Source organism: Mauremys mutica, chromosome 9 (assembly GCF_020497125.1).
Source record: "Mauremys mutica isolate MM-2020 ecotype Southern chromosome 9, ASM2049712v1, whole genome shotgun sequence".
NCBI classification, from domain to species: Eukaryota; Metazoa; Chordata; order Testudines; family Geoemydidae; genus Mauremys; species Mauremys mutica.
The window spans coordinates 25,775,824-25,792,626 of NC_059080.1; the positions used below are offsets into that span (position 1 = coordinate 25,775,824).

The window sequence follows — 16,803 nt, forward strand, 5'->3', positions numbered from 1 at the left end:
TACCGGTAAGTGGCGGCCGAAGGTTCAGGCAGGCGACGGTTCTTTTCCGCGGCCCCGGGCTGCTGGCGCCTGTTCGTTGTCACGGGGCCTCTGCGAGGGCAGGTATCGCTTCCCCGAGGGGCCCGGGGGCTCTGCGGCCCGGCCCGTTCTCCGGAGCCGCTCAGGCCCGCGGCTGGCGGGATCCGAGCTCCCCCGGTTGTTGGCTCGGGGGCCTGGGCTGCCCCTGTGGCGTCCCCGCGACCCTCTGAGCGCGGGGCGGGCGGAGCTGGGCAGGTCCAGAGCTCGGCCGTGTCCCCCGCCGGCTTCCCCACGGGGCCCCGCCTCAGCCCCCCGGGGTTAGAGAAACCGGGGTACAGCTCGGAGCAGCGTCCGCCTCCCCGGCCGGGCTGAGCCCCCGTCTCCCCCCGCCCCCCGTGGTAGGAGCGGAACCGGCTCTGGGCCGCGAGGCCCCTGCCAGCACCACGGCCCGCTCGCCACCTCCTCCCGCCCTTGTTCCCCGCGACACGGCTGGGGCGAGTGGAGCCCTGGGCCCGCCTCCCCCCAGGCGCTGGTGCTGCCTGAGTCAGCCCAAGCCTGGGCTCTGTTGGCTTCTCTCCAAGGAGCGTTTCATGAACGTTATTGAGCTTTCTTCGTGGTCGGTTTGTCACGGTTCCTCCCGTGGGAAGCTCTGGGCGGGCAGAGCCGTGTCTGTTGATGGTATGGCATGATGATGCTCTCTTACAGAAGGGGCTCGGTTACTATGGTGACTGGACACAGAAACTGAGGCTCAAGGAAGTGAAGGTTGTACATCATTTTGGGAATAGGGAGGTGAAAAGCTGGCCATCTCTCTCCAGAGCCTCAGGTGACAAAAATGCTTCTTTCCTCCTGTTAAAACTGATTTTTTTTTTTTACCATCTGTACTATTTTTTTCTGAGAAACAAAAACCTCCTTTCCAACTAAATAGCAATCTGCTTCAGACACCTAATAGCAGAATATTGATGAGAGATTGCAGCGAAACCTACAGCAATCCTTGACCAGAAGTGTAGCCACCACCTGCTGCTGAGGAGAGAGAATGGGGTCTTTACTACTCCACATGTTCCCTAGCCTTAGTGTTTTTGATCTTTCTTTCTAATGTATAGCACTTTCTGTTGCTGTTCATCCTTTTCCCATACATTTGTCAGAGTGAAATTACCTGATTCTGGTTAGTTTCAAGGCTAGCACCGAAATCTAAGTAGCAGTCCTAAAACCAGTCAGGTTGTCATTAGTTACTCTGGTCCTTGGAAAAGCTTTGAGCAGCAGAGGCCTTGGAGGTATGTTTATGTGCTTAGGTAGGTGATGCTGCTTCAGCTCACGTAAAGAAAACCTGCTGTAGAATTCTGAGGGCTTGCCTACACTACAGGTTATGTCAGCATTATGCTGATCTAAGCACTAGTGTGGACAGCACAATGTCAGTGGGAGAGCTTCTCACCCCAACATAGCTACCACCTCTCATGGAGGTGGTTTTATTATGCTGATGGGAGAACTCTCTCCTGTCAGCATAGAGCAGGGGTAGGCAACCTATGGCACGTGTGCCATAGGTGACACACAAGCTGATTTTCAGTGGCACTCACACTGCCTGGGTCCTGGCCACCAGTCCAGGAGGCTCTGCATTTTAATTTAATTTTAAATGAAGCTTCTTAAACATTTTATAAACCTTATTTACTTTACATACAACAATAGTTCAGTTATATGTTATAGAGTTATAGAAAGAGACCGTTTAAAAACGTTAATGTATTACTGGCACGTGAAACCTTAAATTAGAGTGAATAAATGAAGACTCGGCACACCACTTCTGAAAGGTTGCCAACCCCTGGCATAGAGTATCTTGACTAGATGTACTACGCAACTGTAGTACTTCTAGTGTAAGTGAGCCCCAAGTGTCCTAAAATCTAATTTATTTATTGTTTTAAGTGAAATGTTAAATTATGCAGAAACTGCTAGCTTTGGGTTTCTCACTTATATGGGTAAACTTTCTTTGTGCAGTGAATGTGATATAATGGAATCCTAGACTCTGTCCAACTTGTGCCAGTGCAAACTGTGTGGAAGCTGAATGTGTCTTAATGCCCAGAGCGGCTGTCAAGCCTAATAAAGGAAATTCAGCTGACGATACTTGCACTTAATTTTATGTCTTTTTGGTTTTTTTAGGGAAGCTATTGTAATCTGAAATGGTGAAAGAGGATGAGAAAGTCATTCCTGTGCGTGTGGTACTCCGCTGCCGCCCCTTGGTCCCCAAAGAGATCAGTGAGGGATGCCAGATGTGTCTATCCTTCGTGCCTGAAGAGCAACAGGTAAGTAAATGATGTCTTGACTATGAAGGGTCAACATTTTTCACTTATACTAGAATCACTCTATTGAGTCAGTGGTGTTTCTGTAGACTTGCGCCATTGTAAATTACTTGAATTTAGTATCAAGTAAATGAACCCATAAACTGCAATGTGTGTGTCATTACCTGCTTTCTCATCTTTCTCACAGGTGATTGTAGGCAATGACAAATCCTTCACATATGATTTTGTGTTTGACCCATCTGCTGAGCAGGAGGAAGTCTTCAATACATCTGTTGCCCCTCTGATACGGGGCATCTTCAAAGGTGAGAGCCTATTGCGTTGTTCATAGTAACTAAGTGAAATCTCTTGGGTTTAGGGTGGCATCACAAAGTCAAGTGAAACAGCAAAAGCAGCCAGGAAAGATCACTTGGTTATCCGCTCTGATCTCCCCCCCCCACCCCCCACGCCCACCATACCTTTCCAAAATGCTTCTCTGATTAGAAATCAATCCCAGGCTGCAGTGGTGAGTGCTAAATCCTTCCTATTTACTGCTAGTGTGATATTCCACTTGGCCACCAAGATGACTTGTGCAGTCTCACTGAGCTTCAAGGAAAGCAAAAATAGACTGACTGACTTAAAAGTCCATAGAACGTAATGTTCTATGTTAAGATCCATTTGATTGTTTGATCTGCAGTGTGACACTTTAATGTTATATACTTCAACTTTGAGATTGGTTACCTAAGATGTTGGTGGGGAGGGGAAGGTTTCTGGCATATTTAGTTGCCATAAAATTAGGTTTAATTAATAAATCTCACCTCATATTTCATAGTCCAGATAAGGCATCTGGTTCTGTTCAGCTTTTTGTTCTTGATTTGTGCATTTATGCTTTGTGTAAACTGAGAGGATGAGTGGCAATGCTTCTCTGAATTGGAGATTCTAGCTTCTGAGGACACCTCACACTGAAGCATACTAGGATACTCCAATCTGATACGGTCTCTTCTTAAAAGATCCCATCCTCCTCCTGATGCCAGGCATTCTCTACTTCTTCAGGGTATAATGCTACTGTCTTGGCGTATGGACAGACAGGCTCTGGAAAAACATATTCTATGGGAGGGACTTACACTGCTGATCAAGAGCATGAACCTACTGTTGGGGTCATTCCTCGTGTTATCAAACTGCTCTTTCAGGAAAAAGAACAGAGGCTGGAATGGGAATTCACCCTGAAAGTCTCTTATTTGGAGGTAAAAGCTATTTACAGTTTCAAAATATCTGGAATTAAAAGCAAACTTTGTAATAAGGTGAGGCTTAAATAGGGCAAATTCTTCAGGCAACCAGGCTTATTAAAATCCAAGCCTCAGGTCACACATTATGTTGGAGGCTTGGTTGGGACTGGAACCAGATTCCAGCAGGCTCTTAGTCCCTTCCCCCCCCCCCCCCTCCAATCATAAAGCCTCTTTCTTGTGGCTGTTAAATAGTCTGGTGTGGGTTTTTTTTCTCTCTTGTAACACTCCAGTGAGTAGGGTTGTGGCAGCTGAACCAGGAGAGCTGGTGTAAAGGGGAATCTAAAGGACTTTAGAAAGGGACCTATAACTTTCCATGAATGAAAGCTTATGTAGCAAATGGGACTGCATCCTTTCCTCATCAGTGTGCATATCTGGCTGCTAAGTCTAACCTTATATGCGTGCTACCTGGGACACGGCACCTAGAATATTCTGTCACAATCTATAATGGGGATAGGACTGCTGCACTTCTTCCTAGAGCAGTGGTTCTCAAACTTGATTTGATCAATTGCCCTCCCCCTCCCCCTTCTTTGTGTCTGTAGTCGTTTACGCAAGGAGTACATATACCACCACACAGCTCTGAAGGCAGAGTGGAGAGCAGCAGCGGCTGCTGGCTGGGCACCCAGCTCTGAAGGTAGTGCATGCCAGCAGCACCACAGAAATAAGGGTGGCAATGTAAAAAGTGAGATTTGTCAATATCACTTTTCACAGTAGACTTAGCGCCCCATTGCCACCCTTGCTTCTGCCACTGCAGGGCTGACAGCCAGAGCCTGCCCACCTCCTAGTGAGGGATTGAGGGGGAGACTAGGGAAGGTGAGCCTGGGTGGTGCAGCTCTGGCTGTCCCCTGTATCCCTGCCTCCCAGGTGTGAACAGCCCTTTTGCATGAGCCCCAGCCACCCAGGGCTGACAGCCAGAGCTCTTCCCTGCCCCCAAAAAAGCACACCGCTCTCTCCTCCCTTGACACATTCCCATGCATCCCTTGGGAGTCCCACCCCCTGGTTTGAGAACCGCTGTCCTAGAGAATTTTGCCTCAGATGAGCAAGGAGCATCTCCAGCATCACACTCTTCTCTTTTGGGAATTGGGCTGCTCGGGCTTGTGGAACTTCTGTCATTGAGGAGACCATGGGGATGGACAGAGGGGCACATATGTAGAAATAGAATTTAATGATAACACAAATCCAACTCCCAGGACTGGGGCCGAGTTAAGTCTGCATGTCTTAGTGAGTAAGATGTGTGCAATGTCTTGCAAAGTTAGTCTGGTTCAGCCTAACCCTGTATTGTCCCTTATGCTCCATGCCCACTTCTGCCTGGACCACTTATTCTGAGTTTCTGTTCAAATACCTTCAGATCTACAATGAGGATATTCTAGACCTGCTGTCCCCATCTAGAGAACGATCTCAAATCAGCATACGGGAGGACCCCAAAGAAGGCATAAAGGTGCGTTGTTTCCACAGAGGGCATGTTGGAGGAGGGGCGGAGATCAGAGTCCAGTGTTTCAATCAAACCCAGACACGCTTTTGCAGTTCATAATTTTGCTGTCTCAGACTCTCTTGTGCTTCACTCTAGTCTCTGATACAAAAGCATGCTGACTTCCAACTCTTTTCTAAATTACCGTAAATGTCTGGTGATTCTCAAACCTACTCTGTGGTAACTTCATTAGGATCTAGATTTCAGACCACAGCTAGTTAAAGCTCTTAGTGAACTGATTAAATAAAATCAGGGTTTGAGTTAATGGTAAGTAACTAACACATTACTGCAGTTCCCGTAGCCAAACTTCCTTGCTGCATGCCTTCTCCCAAACTCAAAAAGATGAAAGCTACAGCAAAATGGCCATGTCAGGTACTGGCCATAGATATGAAACTAACCTATGTCTCTAAGTCCCCCAGAGTAGGCCTGAAGCCCATAGATGGGTTTGGGGTACAGTGTAGGGAAAGCTTGTGCTGCTGTTTCATCCTGCATCTGATCTATGGATAAATTTAGCTTTTGTCTCCAGGGCTTGTCAATCATACTTCATTAACATGAAACTCCATTTCCAAATGGTGAGTGGGTTGCTGAGTTTCATGCATCCAAAAACCTTGACCATATGTAGTATCTGTGTTCTAGATGGATGCCTGGAATGGAACAATGGATGTCATATGCAGCTTTGCATGCTGACACCCTCAGAGGATTTGCTTCTGTATTTTAGATGAGGCATGACTCCAGTTAATGGCAGCATTCTGGACTCATAGCTGGAAATTAGATGTGCTTACTCATAAGCTGTTAATGCAGCTCTTAGTTGGCACAAGTTTGGACCTCTTGGTGAGCATTAATCTTTCTGGTAAAGTCTGTTAGACTACATTAGAGTGCAAATGTGTTTTTTCCTTACTCCTTTGCTTTGCTAGTTATGGTCACAGTGGCATAGAAGCAGGGACTTGGTCGGAGACATAAAGTACACGTCTGTGATGTAGTAAATGAAGGCTGAATATTGGGAGGCAGGGGGAAGAAAATGAAACCAGATTCTTCATTCTTGGCACAGATTGTAGGATTAACGGAACGGGGTGTGGCGTGTGCCCGAGATACCATCCTCTGTCTGGAGCAGGGAAACAATTCCAGAACCGTGGCCTCTACAGCTATGAATTCTCAGTCCTCGCGGTCCCATGCAATCTTCACCATTTCAATCGAACAGAGAAAGAAAAGTGACAAGTAAGAAAGCAATAACTCCTTAAGTAACAGTTCTGATTCAACCCTGTCTCTTGTCAGTCTGAGATTTTGTACTTGCCTATCAAAAGGTAACCTTTTTAACCAGTAATGGTTGACTCTCTCTAGAAAAAGCTGCATGGAAGATATACAGTCACTGGACTCTCCTAATTTCAAAAGCTAGTGGCAGCACTTTGATGTGAAATGCATTCTTAAACCCATTCCATCAGCTCTGATGTGAAATCCCCTCCATCCTGCTTGTTGCTCACGTTCTAACTACATGTTAGCTCAGGAATGTAACTTTTCGGTCTTCTGTAGGAACAACAGCTTTCGCTGCAAGCTACACCTTGTAGATCTTGCTGGCTCCGAAAGGCAAAAGAAAACCAAGGCTGAGGGAGACCGACTAAAGGAAGGTAAGGAAGCACAATAATTTCAAACAGCTTCAGTAATGCACGCTTGTGCTCTTCACATCTGGCATTCCTGGAAAGGACAAAATATAGCACACCACTCTGAAATCTTGACCTTAAAGGTGACACACAAAGGGGAAAAATTCTTGTTTTTGCTGGGTTTTGAGGTATAAGGAGAGCTTGAAAGGTCTCTAGTTAAATGTTCTGTTTAGCTTTTATGTCAGGAATATATCCAGCTTTGTCTTCTGGACTTTGAGGGCTGAAGGACTAGCTGGAGCATGGCGTCCTAAGTGACTGAAACATGCCATTGAGGGCAAAGCTTTTTGGTCTGATTATCAAACACCGTGTTATTCAGTTATTTAGCTCAAGTGCATGAGATGCTTTTGAAGAAAAGCTCCCTGAAAGATTCATATACCTTCAGTTGAGGGTTGATCTTCCATTGCAAATCTCCAAGGAATCCAGCAAAAACAAACACAAATTAAAAAAAAACAAAAACAACTTTTTATCCACTAGAGCAGTGGTTCTCAAACTTGTGTCTGTAGTTCTTTGTGCGCCTGCTTTTACCGCCCCCCCCAACTACATATACCACCACTCAGCTCTGAAGGCAGAGTGGAGAGCATGCAGCAGCACAGAAATAAGGGTGGCAATGTAAAAAGTGATATTTGTCAATATAACTTTTCACAGCAGACGTAGCATCCCATGACCACCCTTGCTTCTGCCCCCCTATGGCTGATAGCGAGAGCCCTGCTGCCTCCCAGTGAGGGACTGGATGTGGTGTGGGGAAGGAGAGCCCAAGTGCCAAGGCTCCGGCTGTCCCCTTTATCCCCGCATCCCAGGCATGCAGGCCCTTCTGCCTGAGTCCTGGTCACCTGGGGCTGACAGCCAGAGCTCTTTTAAAAAAAATAAAATTAAATTAAAAAAAAAAATCCACACATTCCTGAGCCTCGCTGGGGAGGCCTGCCCCATAGTCTGAGAGCTGCTGCATTAGAGGACTCATCCAGTTCTTTCTCTGTAGTCACCTTTTAAAATCAGAACAAGATTCCTAGGGTTGGTGCAGAAGAAGGGGAAACTTGGAGTAACTCATGCTAGCCACTGAAGAGGAGTAGGGCTCTAAGTAGATTTGAAAATTCTATTTGCCTTTGATCATAAATACATTCAATGAGCTCCAAAGGCAGCTAATTCAAAACTGATACATAGCTTTTCACACAAGGCAGAAGATATTACTGCCACAAGATATTGCTGAGGTCATTAGCTTAGCAGGATTCCAAAAAGCATTAGACATTTTACTTGGATAACAGAATATCTTGTCAGGTTTCAGAGGGGTAGCCGTGTTAGTCGGTATCAGCAAAACCAATGAGGAGTCCTTGTGGTACCTTAGAGACTAACAGACGCATTGAAGCATAAGCTTTTGTGGGTGAATACCCACTTCATCAGACGCATAGTAAAAGCTAAAAATAAACAAGAGCTATGGAAGAAATATAAATCCTCAACTTTGGGGCATAAGACAACCTCTAGTGGGAATTACGATCAAACTTTCTCTGGAGCAAGTTATTCCATAACTACCCACTGTAGGGTTTCTTCTTAGGCTGCTGGTGTTGATCACGGTCAGAGATGGGTACTGGACTAGATGAGGCATATTGTCAGTTACTACATTCCCGTGTTCAACTAGCAAAGTATGGGGAAGGAAAATGTGCCTTGTCTTCCACTCTCACCATCACACTGTAGCTGATGTCAGCATTGACTTTTCTGGGTGGAATGGATCTAAGATATAAGGGTAGAGATCCAACATGCTAAAACATCACTGCCTGCTACGCTCTTTATGAACCTTTGACTATACCAAAATAAGCCATCTGCTGCACTCTGCTAATGGAGTAGGAGGTGAGAAGGGCAGATACTGTTCATCCTTGGCTCTGGTTTTAAAAAAAAAAATCTAAATCTAGTAGGATGAGACTGATGTTCATTGAGTCAGAAATATAGGGCTGAAAGAGACTTCAGTGAGTCATCAAGTCCAGCCCCCTGTACTGAGGCAGGACCAACTAAACCGAGACAGGTATTTGTCCAAACTGTTCTTAACCTTCAGTGAGGGGAATTCCACAACTTCCTTTGGAAACCTATTCTGGAATTTAATTAGCCTTATAGTTAGTTTCCTAATACCTGACCTAAATCTCTCTTGCTGCAGTTTAAGCCCATTATTTTTTGTCCTACCTTAGTGGACATGGAGAACAATTGATCACCATCCACTTTATAACAGTCTTTAATGTATCTGAAGACTACCATCAGGTCCCTCTTAAGTTTTCTTTTTCAAGATTAACATAACCAGTTTAACCATTCTCAGTCAGATTTCCTAAACCTTGTATCATTTTCCCACACACACACACACCCCTGACTCTTTCCAGTTTGTCCACATCTTTCATAAAGTTTTGCACCCAGAATTGAACACAGTTGAAGCCTCACCAGTGCCGAGGAGAGCAGAACAACAACTGCCCGTGTCTTAATATGACACAGCTATTAATACACTTCAGAATTATATTGATCTTTTTTGCAACTGCATCACGTTGCTAATTCATATTCAATTTGTGATTTCCCCTATAACTTTAAGATGCTTCTCTGCAGTGCTACTGCCTAGCCAGTTATTCCTCCTTTTGTAGCTGTGGATTTTTAACCCCATTCCTAAGTGCAGTACTTTGCACTTGTCTTTATTGAATTTCATCTTGTTGATTTCAGACCAATTCTCCAATTTGTCATGGCCATTTTAAATTTTAATCCTGTCTTCCAAAGTGCTTGCATCCCTACCACCTGTCATCTGCAGATTTAATAAGCATGATCTCCCCTCTAGTACCCAAGTCGTTAATGAGAATACTGAACAGTACCAGATCCAGGACTGACCCCTGCAGGACCTCACTAGATATTCCCTCCCACTGTGATAGCAAATCCTTGATAACTCTTTGAGTATGGTCTTCCAACCACCTGTGCACCCATCTTATAGTAATTTCATCTAGACCACATTTCCCCAGTTTGCTTATGAGAGTGTCTTGTGGGACTGTCAAAAAGCCTCATTAAAATAAACATCTACTGCTTCCATTCCCCACAATCCCCTAGGCCATTTACTCTGTCAAAGAAGGAAATGAGGTTGATTTGGCCTGATTTGTTCTTGACAAATCCATGCTGGCTATTCCTTGTAAGCCTGTTACCATGTAGATACTTCCAAATTTATTGTTTAATAATATGTTCCAGTATCTTCCCAAGTATCCAATTTAGGCTGACTGCTCTATAATTCCCTAGGTCGTCTTTGTTCCCCACTTTAAAGATTCATACTATGTTTGCCCTTCTTCAGTCCTCTGGGACCTTACCCATCCTCCATGAATTCCCAAAGATAATTGCTAATGGTTTAGAGAGTGTCAACTAGTACCCTAGGATGAATTTCATTAGGCCTTGCTGACTAGAATACATCTAACTTATCTTAATGTACATTAACCCTGTTCTTTCCCTATTTGGACATATTCAGTTGGAGCAAAGAGCAGGTCTTTAAAGAAGAGTTCCCCAGCCATTCTGACTAGGACAACACCAAAGGTTATTAACCTGCTGTGCTTCATAAGGCTCCACATAGCACATCTGTTCTGTAGTCATGATCATATCCTTCTTCATTAAACCTCTTCTGCAAACCTGTGGGAAGAAGGCATAAGGAGGGATTTCCTTCTGGGAACTGGAGCTTTTCTATGAGGACTAAACCTCTCCATTTTCTACATTTTGTGGCCTTTGTTGGCAGGTATAGGACATAAACAGTAATAAAGCAAACCTCCTCTATTTGGTTTAGCTCCTACTCACTTTGGATTTTGTTTTTGTGTGCAGGAATCAACATTAACAGAGGCCTCCTATGCCTGGGGAATGTAATCAGTGCTCTTGGCGATGAAAATAAGAAGGGTGGTTTTGTCCCTTACAGAGACTCCAAGTTAACACGGCTGTTGCAAGGTAAGAGCCATACCTAGTATAGTTCTGTTCTATAGTTAAAAATAAATATGTAACAAAATAATACATCAAGAGCTGTGTAACCCTCAGGCCAAGTGTTACGTTCCTGCTGACCCAGATATGAATGTATTATTTGTGTTTTATTCCACATACCTATGATCCTTAAGCCCTCTGTTTTTGTTGTCTTGTCTTCGACTGCAATTACTTTGGGGTAGGGGCACAAACAACTCTAACTCTATCCTGCAGTGACACCATAAGGAAAAAAACATGGGAAATTCTAAACTGCCTTTTTAAAATGCATTAATCTGGAGGCACAATCACTAATATCAACAAATCATAACTGAATGGTTACTGCACCACGTCACTACAGGGCAGAGCTAAGATGCTGTGTCCCTTAACAGTACATTTACACCTTAATGTGTTTTTTGGCTTTCTTAAGGTTAAACTTAACTCTGAATTTTCTGAGTTGATAATGCTTCTTTTTGTGATAAACACATTACAAGAATGTTGTCATTTACCCTAAATTCCTGATCTGGAATCTTAAATCTTGTCTTCATCTTAATGACACTTTAGTCTGGGAATAAAAAGGAAATAGCTCAATTTACTAAATTAGTTTTTCAGTCTTCCTTTTCACAGTACAGAACTTGCTACATAAAACCATTTTTCATGGTATTTTATATCTTTAAAAACATGGACTGTAAGGTGCCATAATCTTCTTAGTAAGAAACCCAGTTGAGTGAGTTGAACTTGAGCAGGGCCATTTGTGCCCTTCTCAGGAGACTTATGGCACAAAGCTGGATAACGTATACTCTGGGTGCAAAAGTAATAAGCCATGCTGGGCAGCTCATTGCCAGGGGGAGTATATTTGTTCAGATCATCAAATGTTTCCTTAAATTGAAGGAGAATGAAGTATGATCTGATGTTTGGCTGTCCAGAGTATCCATGAAATTTCATCTTCCAGGGGAGCTGATGCCAGCAGAAGTAAGAGTACTTGAACCATTGACATGGGGAATTGTGTAGCTGCTTCACATGAGAATCCCATCAGGGGTGTGTGATGTCAAACCACCAGCATTTGGAGTAGAAACAGGAGGCAAAATAGCATATGTGGAAAATGTTCTTTAACTTCTTGGGGGGGGGAGTAAGAAGGAGGTGGAGGTGAAATATTTCTGTGGGGTTCTTACTAGTTGTAACCTGGAAAGTTGCTTTTCTTACCGGTGTTTCTTGTAATGGGAGAAATCAGCTATTGGGTATTACATGAATAGCACGTTGGTCAAAACCTCTTGTCTGTGTTGGCTGTTGTGTTTTATGGACATGGTGCACTCTTACAGCTCTGGGTTTTCCATCACTAATCCACTTTGCCATTTTCACTGTCTCAATAATGCTCTGTCCCATTCTGTTTCTATTCAGATTCCTTGGGTGGTAACAGCCACACTCTCATGATTGCGTGTGTGAGCCCAGCAGATTCCAACCTAGAAGAAACCTTAAATACTTTGCGCTATGCTGACAGGGCGAGAAAAATAAAAAACAAACCGATAATCAACATTGATCCTCAGGCAGCTGAGCTAAATCATCTAAAGCAACAGGTACTGGACACTTCCCTCCTTCAGCTGGAGGCTGGGAAACATGTGTTGTGCATAGCAAAAATGAGAAAATCCTCATTGCACCAAATTCACGAAAGAGAAATACACCAGTGGCTCTCAAACTTTTTGACTGGTGACCTCTTTCACACAGCAAGCCTCTGAGTGCGACCCCCACCCCCTCCCTCGAATTAAAAAAACTTTTTTTTTAATATATTTAATACCACTATAAATGCTCGAGGCAAAGAACCTCACGACCCCCTGAGGGGTCCCGACTCCCAGTTTGAGAATCCCTGAAATACACTGAACTCACTTAGCTATGGGTCACCTTAAAGAAAATCCTTAAACGTTTTTGTCTGTATGGAGTGGCCTCTTCTCTAATGCCACATGCTGCTTGAGATTCTCCACTATAAGTGTGCTGCAATTTCTCCACTGTTAGATTGGGCCTTCAGGGTCATGCTTTGGTCATGGCCAAGTGTTGGTGTCAACTACAATTTACATTTCACATGAATTGTGCACTGGACACACCATAAGAAATGTCACTCCTACCAAAGTGCAGCCATCTCTGGAGTGAAGTATGGCATCTAGCCAAACACTACACAGCTATACTGCCCAAGTTTAGGATAGGAAATGTAGAAGGGTTCATATGCGATCAATTGCAGGCAAATCTAGTTAATCAATTTCTAGTTTGCCTAAAACATAAGGAATAATGCTTCCCCCTGTTGTCCCTATGAGAGTACCAGGAGCTCCTCAGTGAAGATGTGCTCATAAACTCTATCTTGTCTATCATGTGAAAGGCAACACTGCCATCAAATAACATTTGGAGCATTGGTTCAGCACTGATGAAGAGGAATTGTCATTCATGTTAATTCCTGCAGCTCCAGCTCTTTCTTAGAGATCAGTGTGCTCTTGGCTGATTACTATAGAGGAGGTAGATTCAAGGTTGGGTAACTTTTTCTGTTTCCCTTTAGGTACAACAGCTGCAGGTCTTGTTGTTGCAGGCCCATGGAGGGACGCTCCCAGTGTCTATCAAGTAAGAACTATAGACTAATGCTTAATGTAACTAGAGGCCTTGATTTCCCCACACCTCCACCTCCCCAGCTGAGACTAGATCTCTTGTACTGAGGCTCTAGACTGCACTTGGTGCAAAGATAGGAACTAATTTGCCACTCAAGTATCTGTCAAGTCTCTTTTCTCTCTCCTTTGTCACGCTCATTAAATTCATTGCACCAATGTTTCACTTCCATGTGCAGCAATACCCTCTGTAAGAATGCAACAGTCTAGCTCAGGGGTAGGCAACCTATGGCACACATGCCAAAGGCGGCATGCGAGCTGAATTTCAGTGGTACTCACACTGCCCGAGTCCTGGCCACCGGTCCCGGGGGCTCTGCATTTTAATTTAATTTTAAATGAAGCTTCTTAAACATTTTAAAAACCTTATTTACTTTACATACAACAATAGTTTAGTTCTTCTTCGAGTGATTGCTCCAATGCATTCCAGTTAGGTGTGCGCGCCGCGCGTGCACAGCATCTCGGAACTTTTTTCGAGGCGCGCACACCTAACTGGAATGGATTGGAGCAACACATCTCGAAGAACAACAGTTACTACAGGTGAGTAACCGTCTTTTATATATTATAGACTTCTAGAAAGAGACCTTCTAAAAATGTTAAAATGTATTACTGGCACGCAAAACCTTAAATCAGAGTGAATAAATGAAGACTCGGCACACCACTTCTGAAAGGTTGCCGACCCCTGGTCTAGCTGTAGTAGAGGAGGCAGGGGGAGGAACTTGATCAATAATGGTAACATTTTAGAAGTGTAAATATCTGCCTTCCCAGAGGCTGCTAACAAACATGAGCAACTGACTTTACTTCCTCTCTAGCTTAAAAAGCAAACACTAGCAAATCAAGGGAGGAAATGATGCATGTATGGGTCTGTTTTAGAGAGTGCATTGAAAGTGCCATTTTTCAATTTAACGTCCGCCACAGTGATGCTGCCTAAATAGTATCTGCTTGTCTATGTGATACTGTAACTATTTAACTTTTATAGCGCTTGAAGGTCTTAAATTCAGGATTTGGGTTTTTCCAGTTATTTCCTTCTCTTAATCTGATCCAGCCCGTGTTTGTCATAGTTCTGTTGAGAAATGTGCCAGGGCTGCCCAGAGGATTCAGGGGGCCTGGGGTCTTCGGCAGTGGGGGGGCCCCCACTTCGGCAGTAATTTGGTGGCAGGGGGTCCTTCCGCTCCGAGACCCGCCGCCGAAGTGCCCCGAAGACCCTGCCGTGGGGGCCCCCCGCCGCCGAATTACCGCTGAAGACCCGGGACTTCGGCGGCAGGTCCCGCTTCAGCGGTAATTCGGCGGCAGGGGGTCCTTCTGCCCCGGAGCGGAAGGACCCCGCCACCGCCGAAGACCTGGAGCGGAAGAAGCTCCGGGGGCCTGGGCCCCACAAGAGTTTTTTCTGGGGCCCCTGGAGCAAGTGAAGGACCCTGCTCCAGGGGCCCTGAAAAATTCTCGTGGGGGGCCCCAGCGGCAAATTGCCCCACTCTCTCCCCCCGCCCCGGGTGGCTCTGAAATGTACAGAGAACTTAAATCTCACTCCAAAACTTTAGTAAAGTTGCAGTTGAGCTGTAGTTGGCCTTGTTTGACAGGCAGCTGCTGGGGTTACCCATAAAACTTCCCTGAGCAGGCATCTGACCCTGCTTTTTAAATTGAAGGGTAGCATTTTACTGACCATGTATTTCTCAGACATAGGATAAAATTCCTTATACTTCCTCCTTCCTAGAGTACACTTCTGCCGTATAGTTTCTCAATCCATCACCCAAACTGTAAATTACAAGTAAGCAAAGATTACTTTGCCGTTTTCCTAGACTGTAAGTTTCTCAGTACAGGAATTTTATCTCTCTTCAATTTTCTGTCACAGTTCAGGGTGACTGCACCTGCATCTCAGCAGGGGTGCCAGGCTTCCAGCTGTTGCCTCTCTCAGGTGGAGATGTGTCTCTCTCTCACCCTTCTGACTAGGGTATTTCCAGGTTGTACAGTTTCCTGCCTTCATTTCCCAGCAAAGACAGTCTGCTTAAACAGACCTACTTGCTTTCTCTTGAGCGACTGATACCAGAATGATTGCCACAGATATGTGACTACAAGATTCTTTTTAAGCAAGCCTACTTTATTCTTAAGATAAAAAGCATTAGGGAGAGAACCTATTTTAAAAACAAAAGAACCTACTACATATGCTAATAGAGGTTTTGGTAAGCTTAAGGTCATGCCTACATTACAAACTTATGTTGACTCACACAGCTGCTGCAGTTACTACATTGCTTGTGTGCATGGTTACTTGGCTGCTTGTGTCAATGGTGTGCGTAAGCACACCTGGTAAGTGTACTGATGCAGAGTGCAGTGCTCCATGGGTAGGTATCCTGTTGCATAACTTGCCACCGTTCAACGCAATGTCTTTTGGGAAGATGCATGATGGGTCCGAAACAAGTCACACAGGAGTGACAGGGAGCATGGGGTCAACATACCAGTTTGCAACTATCTGCATCCCATACTTTTTGTGACTTTTGTCAAAAACCTGTGACCCTCCTCGCTGTCTGCCATCTCTGACAGAAACATGGAACCTGCACAGCTCAGCACTATTGTCATGAGTGTTGCGAGAACAGGGTATGTGATCTTGGAGTATTTGCAGAGCCACAAGAAAAACTGAATGTGAGGGAACATGACATTTCCTTGGAGGACAGATTGCTGTGGAACATAGTGAGAACGAATTCAATGTTCTCTCCTTGCTCATGAAGTCATACACCGGCCATCTCGACAGCACTAAGGAATGAATAATCTACCAGCTCAGAAGGTGCAGAATAGCAGTTGAATGGGCTTTTGGTCATTTGAAGGGTCACAGGCATTGTTTACTCATAAGATTGGACCTCAGTGAGAAATATCCCAATAGTGTCCTGCTGTGTCCTGCATAATATGTGAAGCAAAGTCGGAAAAGTTTCTGCTATGGTGGAGCGAAGAGGTGGAGCAGCTGTCTGCTGAATTTGAGCAACCAGATATATGGGCTATTAGAAGAGCTCACTGCAACGCTATATGACTCAGAGGTTTTGAAGACTGTTTTTAACAGAGAGCCAGAGTAGGGTATGGTTTTATGGGCTGTCCCTGTTCTTTTGTGCCCTGGTAAAAATCATGTGATGGTTGCTGTTCATCTAGGAATATAACCTTGACAATGCACCTATTAATTTTGTTTGTGAATGATCGTATGAGTTGTGTAACAAAAACAAGTACATTAAAAACTTAATAAATTAAGAGAACAGAACTTTTGAAGGGGAAAGGCTGTTCATGTCCATTTCGGCTACATATGTACACCGACCCATGAAAGTCACAGTTGGTGAATGTGAAGCTGTGATTGTCATTAATGTTCCCTGGGGTGGAATGGAAGAAGTAGTGCAGCAACCACTGATGCTAGGTGGAATATTGAAGGGGTGCATATTGAGTTCTCAATGGGCTGCAGAGGGAGGGAAGCACAGAATTGTTGAACATGTATGTTCACCAGTGTGCAGCACCTGTGTTCTGCCTGAGAAACCCTAGTATGTCCTGATGCATCTCCCTCTCTTCCTGCTG

General features: G+C 44.6%; 1 protein-coding gene across 2 annotated transcripts in view; it reads left to right on the plus strand.

Annotated features, from left to right (window-relative positions):
- Positions 1–16,803, plus strand: part of KIF4A (kinesin family member 4A) — a 45,477-nt gene that overhangs the window by 444 nt on the left and 28,230 nt on the right. Inside the window, exons 1-11 of one of the 2 annotated variants that reach the window (XM_045029442.1) lie at positions 12–102; positions 724–841; positions 2,164–2,306; positions 2,491–2,605; positions 3,333–3,523; positions 4,911–5,000; positions 6,079–6,245; positions 6,558–6,652; positions 10,496–10,615; positions 12,020–12,195; positions 13,161–13,222. In XM_045029442.1, the coding sequence (XP_044885377.1) occupies positions 2,184–2,306; positions 2,491–2,605; positions 3,333–3,523; positions 4,911–5,000; positions 6,079–6,245; positions 6,558–6,652; positions 10,496–10,615; positions 12,020–12,195; positions 13,161–13,222 (1,139 nt within the window). In that variant the 5' untranslated portion in view covers positions 12–102; positions 724–841; positions 2,164–2,183. Of the gene's footprint in view, positions 1–11; positions 103–723; positions 842–2,163; positions 2,307–2,490; positions 2,606–3,332; positions 3,524–4,910; positions 5,001–6,078; positions 6,246–6,557; positions 6,653–10,495; positions 10,616–12,019; positions 12,196–13,160; positions 13,223–16,803 lie in introns of those variants that run through there. The other variant, XM_045029441.1, reaches the window with a different exon arrangement.